Here is a 6,761-nt window from a genome sequence, read left to right on the forward strand (position 1 = left end):
GAATTCTGGAACTGTGGAACAAAGTAACTGGTGGATGACTCAGCTCAGTTGAAATATGTAATCCTTGTAAGTAAATCAACAAACTGGATGGCTCAAATAGATAGAGTGCGATCTAGCCGTGTAACGATAAGTATTATGGTAATTCGAAAAGATTTAAAAAGGGTAAGAATCTAAATATGTGAAATCGACTTTTATTTTAGTGGAATAGTAAAGGGCCGTTCAATTTCATCATAGTCAAGAGGCTTCGGTTCGATTTAGAACAAATTGCCAGCAGAATAAGCTTTCTTTACTCGTTTCTCGTTTTCTTTTCTGGCACCTACAATTTTCGGTGAAGAGGAAGAGCCAAGTTTTGAACATTTGTAGGCACATTCATTTTTGTCGTTCTCGCAACTGTGGAAAAGCTGGCAAAAGATCCAAAATTTCCAGCCTATTTAAGGTTCGCTTGCTTAGAGTCTCCGACGCAGATCCTCCCGTTCGATGGACCGCAACTTGCACTCCGGCGACGACCTCCTCTCCGGAAACTCCCATCCCGGCCGCTTCCCGCCCACCCACGAGGCTACTCCGCCGCGTCCCCCTTCGCGCATCGACCAAGTCCTTCTTCCGCTCTTCCTCTTCGTTCTCTCCTTCCTCATCGTCGCCGCGATCATCAGCGTCGCCTTCGGCTCGAGCTCCGAGGAGGAGGAGCGTCTGGCACGAAGGATGAAGAAGAGGAAGAGGCGTGGGCTCGACCCGGCGCGGGTGACTTCTTTCCTGCTCGTGCCGTTCGGCGCCGTGGATTGGGGACGCGAGGAGGCAGGGGAGTGCGCCGTGTGCCTGGTGGAGTTCCGCTGCGACGACGACTTGAGAGTTCTGCCGGGGTGTGGCCACGGCTACCACGCGGAGTGCATCGACCCCTGGCTCATCAGACACGCCACGTGCCCCTTGTGCCGGAATGACCTGGCGTCGCCGCCGGCTCGCTCACCCGGCCGCCATGTCATTGACGCTTAACGTTTTGCCTTTGGACTTGTCAAGGTTTCATTGGCTGTGCAAAGGAAAAGAAAGGAAAGAAAAATAGGAGATATTTTATTAATTTGAAATAGACATTTAGGGAAAGAAAAAACGTGTATGAACTGTGAAAGAACAAAAAAGAAACAAAAGCATCAACGTTTGATTGTAATTGCTTGTTGTTGTTGATTTTTAAAGAGATTGTTGATTATTCTGTTGCACTTTGAAATCCTCTGCACTGTTGCTGTAGTATACAAAGATTGTTTCGATTCCATTCAAGATCTCGTTCAACAGTAGATTGCGTTTTTGGATGATTAGTGTTCATCAAGAATCAAAGCAAACCTCAAAGGTTAGACCATGTTTAAACAGGTGGCTATTTATTTGTGCAATTTATTCTTTGTCGAATTGGAATTTGCATTTTTAGGCTGTATTCAGTTTGTTAAGCTAATTGTTTGGTATACGAATGAAGAAAGTTGAAAAGGTAAGCAGCAGCAAAACAAAAGGTAAATAGTAATAAAAATCAAATTGGAAAATGGCAATAAAATGAGATAATACTGATGAATAGGGTTTGTCGAATGTCAGCAGTTTAAAGTGAAGTTTGTCTGCACAGATAAGCATAGTCTGATCTGATGCTCACATGAATAAAGGTTAGTTACTCCTAGAGAAATGCCTTTTAATTTTTGAAGATCTCTAGAGATAGCCATGGAATCTTGGTGAAGTTCACACCATTAGGAACCTTAACTGATCTCGAAATGGCAAGAAACGACTGAGTGTTCGATCTGTATACATGGTTGCCATGCTTTTTGATGCTCTTTTTCTTAAATATTACATGACAAGGGTATCATCTTCATCTTTCTTAGCAGTCCGTAATGTAACTGATAGTTTTGGTTACGATAGATTCTTTCCTCTTTTTTTCGAGGACTAACTGATAGAATAAACTAGAACTGTATAATGCAGGAAACAGCATTAGCAATTACTTGATCCTGCATCTGTTTTATAGATCTACGCCTTTAATTTCCAAACTGATCCATGCATTGTCTGCGTCGGTTTCAATTAATTCCTTAATTGAAGTAACTTCCAATTTAGTGATTCCATTCTGCATGTATATAACGAGAGGTGTCGAGAATTGCAGCACTGCATCGCCTTTTGCAGAGATGTCGAGACTGCAACTTCTCCTCGTCTTCCTCCCTCTTCTTTTCTCTACAGGAATCGCCCGTCGTCCCATTCTCAAACTCTGCTCGCCCAGTGATCAACTTTCCCTCCTGAAATTCAAATCTGGCGTCTCTGATAACACCACCAACGCCCTCTCCACATGGACTCCCACACGGGATTGCTGCACCCAATGGAAGGGCGTTCGCTGCAACCTCACCACCGGCGCTGTCACCAGCTTGAAGCTACACTGTTCCCAAGGCCACAACCTTCAAGGCACCCTATCCCCGTCGATCGGCTTCCTTCCATCCCTCCAAGTGCTCGAACTCGTCGGATGCAAGCGCCTCAACGGAACCATACCCAGGAGCCTCCAAAGGCTCGCACAGCTCGAGCAGCTCGTCCTCGACGACAACAACCTCGGAGGTGAGCTCCCTTCCCTCCTTCACAGGCTCTCCTCCCTCAAGAATCTGTCTCTGTCGCACAACAAGCTCACCGGAGATATTCCTAGAAGCTTAGGATTGCTTCTCGATTTACAATCCCTCGACCTCAGTCACAACAACTTCTCCGGCCTCATCCCCGGATCCATAGCGAACCTTCCCGTTCTGCAAAAGCTGGATCTCTCCGGCAACGCGCTCACTGGAAAACTCCCGATCAGCTTCAAGAAGGGCCTCCGCGCTCTCAATTCCATCGACCTGTCCTACAACAACCTCACGCTTCCAACCATTCCCCGCTGGTTTCTCCGCCGGAAGAACTTGACAAAAATCAACCTCGCCGGGCTCAACCTGACCGGCAATTTGCCGGAATTCCCGCCAAACTCCACCTTGCGATCGCTGAACCTGTCGAACAACGAGATCCGAGGCGAGATCCCGCGCAACATCTCGAACTTGCAGGAGCTGGAGGAGCTGGACCTGTCAAAGAACATGATCACCGGTAGGATCCCGTCGAGTCTGCGCTTGGTGGAGGGGCTGCAGGTGTTGGACGTATCTTACAACAGGCTGGTGGGGTCGATCCCTCGCAGGTTCGAGGGGCTCGACAACTTAGCCCGAGTCAACTTCAGGAACAACAAGCTCTGCGGAAGAATCCCGCAGGGAGAGTTCTTCAGTAAACGCTCGGCCAGGGTTTACGCCAACAATCTGTGCCTGTGCGGATCGCCTCTGAAACCTTGTAATAGGAATATTCCGATATGATTTATCTATCGCTGCTGCAATATTGATTAGAAGAGGAAGTCCAATTCCAATAGGAAAAGGAAATTAATTTTTATATTTATTATCGGGGTTTAATAGTCTTATGTATAAGAAATTATTTATGTAATCTTAAAATTATATTAATTAAGATAATTGTATGATGAGTCTAAATTATATTGTAACTCTTATTAATTATAATTACTTATGAATCTTGTCTTTATTATTTTTAATGTCATTCCTCTTCATAAATTTTGAGTTTGGTAAACTTTTGATTGATTAATAGTTTGATGAATATATCAATAATCTAATTTTATGGAGAAATATAAGACACACTTTCCCAACAAAAAAAAATATTTCACATGCATGTTTTTGATAAAACGTATTGTTTCAATGTTATCACACTAAATGTTAAGTATTTTTAATAATGAAAAATATAGATCACGATCAAGATATGATAGGCTATTTCAAAGTGTCGTAATGTGAGATTTTATTCAAAATTATTCCAAATACACTAGAACACGTGTCCTTAGGAGAATTAGTCCAGATATTAGATCATTAAATATGTTCCAAATTGCATAGCAGAAGCCAAGCGTATCGATTGTATAGTCACTGCATTTATATATTGAAGTAAATTGGAGTGAGTAGGTACTTCAAGCCTCATGCGTGAGCTAAGTTTCCAGTTAGAATTATACAATTATATTAATACAATTGCTTGCAGTTTTTTCGCAAGAACAAAGATTATAAATAGAGTAGTATATATCCATAAATTATATTGATGCTCCTGTTCATATTTGCAGTGGAATGTGCAGAGCAAAACTAGAGTATTTTAATATGTTTCACATCAAAGGTGCTGGATTTGAACAGAATTGCAGCTGCTGGTGGATATCAGCTTACTGATACGTTGAAATTTTTAATGCAATTTCCGAAACTCATATAATCAGTAACTGAAAATCTGTCATTACTGTCCATACGGAGTTGAACAGAGGAATTTACTATATAACTTTGATGAAAGGCAAAGAGATTTTAAGAAAGTTAAATTCCTGTAATTATTAATCCAAGTAAAATTTTACAAAGTCATATTGAATGCTGAACAACAAGAAATGGAGTAATTTATTTTTACTATAACAAAACTTGGGATCCCTTTATAATATTTGCCAAAAAATAGTTTCTTCCCGATATATACTTCTCTGGAAGACCAACCGCTTGGCCTTCATCCATCTAGCCATCTACCATTTGAATTTCGCTGTCAAAAAAAAAAAAAAAAAAGGAATTGAAACAAATTGACCGCCTCGTTGATTTCTAAGTATTGTCGTAGAAACTTCCAGCCGCCCTCATTGCCCGTCATTTAGATTTTATGCTCAATCCACAAAGCGTGCTTATACGAAAATTAACACCGACTTTATTTGCTAGTTTCTGAAAGTAAGTCAAAGTGCTTTTGTTTGAAAGAAAATAAATAATATAATAAGTCATTTATAAATAATTAAAGTGATGCCTTAGTCATGAAATAGCATTAATATTTGAATATGTTAGTAGGTCACGGTTGAAATAATAATAATTTATGTTAATGCTTCTATTTCTATGTAGGAATATATTATACTTTTGATGGACGAAAATTTATCTTTAATAAATGATTTCATAACTGTCATTTTTTCTGGAAAAGTGTGATTTTGCATCTCCGTGGAAAATTTATCATGAATTTGACATTGGGAATTTGCGACCATGAAACAATAAAAAAATTTATGAGGTAAAATTGGGATCTAAGTCAATCGTGTGGGACCGTTAGAGTGACGGATCCTATTTTTATAATGAAGTAGTAGGATCAAGGGAGGAGAAGCAGAAGAGTTTGCCTAATCATGCTTTGCCTATTAAAGTCTAATGCAATGTGCATCCTCATTACCCCATAACTGCCACTGACACTGTGTTCAAACTTCATCCAACTGAAAACAAGAACAAGTAGCGTGAGAATCCACGTACAGAGTTACATTCGACTTCCACGAACTGTTGGTGTCAAAGAGCACGAGGTCAAATCTCAACCAGTATCAGATACCGTACGCGTGGCACTGATGATGATGCCAACTGCCAACTCACAGCATAAAAGATAATGAACCTTTCCAAAGCCATCACTTGACTAAGTTAAAATCCAGATACATCGAACCCGAATTCACTTCAATTTTTCTGTCCCTTTCAAAATTCCCTTCCCATCTCCAGCCTACACGTGGCGAACACAGTAACCTTCCCATCACCTGACCAGGATCCCCTGCAATTTACTCAGCAGGAACCCTGTCCAGGCACGCAGGCCAACCTATCATTCGTTGCAATCCTTGGAGCGGATCCTGGTGCCGTGACATCCCACCAAGTTTAAATCGCTCCTCCAGCCGCCATCCTTCGCTCGCGCGTTAATTCGTTATCCCACCATGGAGCGGCGCCCGGAAGGAGAGCAGAGCAAGGAGGCGGCGCCGGAGACCAAGTACCGCGGTGTCCGGCGCCGGCCGTGGGGAAAGTACGCGGCGGAGATCCGGGACTCGAGCAAGCACGGCGCCCGCGTCTGGCTCGGCACCTTCGACACCGCCGAGGAGGCGGCGCGCGCCTACGACAAGGCCGCCTACGAGATGAGGGGCGCCATGGCCGTGCTCAACTTCCCGGACAAGGTCCATTCCGCCGCCACGGTAGCTCGTCTTCACGACAGCAGAGCGAGGAGAAGGAAGTGATCGAGCTGGAGTACTTGGACGACAAGGTGCTGGAGGAACTCCTCGAGTCCGGCGAAAAGGGTGGCCAAGATAATTAATAGCTTAATTAAGTTGCTCGAGCTCCATGAATTATGCAAATGGAAGCTATTGATGCATGTGTTACGGATGAATTAAGGTAAAATAATGTATGAGTGATTTTATCTCTCTATACGAATCAGCATCATTTTCTGCCGATCTCTTGATGCAAATCTTCACATTCGATCTATCGAATACCACAATAACAACAAAACATTCATGTCGGTCGAATCTCACGGATTGGGAAACAGCTCACTGTTCCACGAGAAGCAAAAGAGAATTAGAATGAGAATTCCAAGGTCGTATGTTTAACATTTGAAAAAGTCAAAAGTTAGTCAAACGCAATTAAACCATCGGATGAAATCAGTCAAAATCAGAATGTTTGAATAGATTTCATTTAGATTCTATATTTTAGTATATATATAAACCTAATTTTTCCTTCTATGCAGCATGTTCTTCAAAATTCCACACCAACGTGTTGAATTGTGGTTGTCTAGGCTCCAAAAAAAAAAAATCAATTTGAATTTGGAAGCTTGATCAAGATTCCATATATACACACAAACCAATTAAGTCTGAAACAATTAATCCTCCAAAGACAACATTAATTGGGAGGTCAATTGGAACATGGGACATGCCTTAATTAGGTATTCTTGTTCAAAAAATCAAAAGTGATTTTAGTTTG

At 42.1% G+C, this 6,761-nt stretch overlaps 1 protein-coding gene across 1 annotated transcript; it reads left to right on the forward strand.

Moving 5' to 3' along the window:
- The first annotated feature begins 5,731 nt into the window (after positions 1 to 5,731).
- Positions 5,732 to 6,120, forward strand: LOC141812497 (ethylene-responsive transcription factor ERF095-like). Its single transcript, XM_074700485.1, is given in 2 exon segments — positions 5,732 to 5,981; positions 5,984 to 6,120. Coding segments are annotated over 2 exon segments (369 nt in total). The 3' UTR covers positions 6,103 to 6,120.
- The last annotated feature ends 641 nt before the right edge of the window (positions 6,121 to 6,761 follow it).

This window comes from Curcuma longa, chromosome 1 (assembly GCF_044706935.1).
Source record: "Curcuma longa cultivar G26 ecotype Majalengka, Jawa Barat chromosome 1, ITB_CL_G26_1.1, whole genome shotgun sequence".
Classification (NCBI taxonomy): domain Eukaryota; kingdom Viridiplantae; phylum Streptophyta; class Magnoliopsida; order Zingiberales; family Zingiberaceae; genus Curcuma; species Curcuma longa.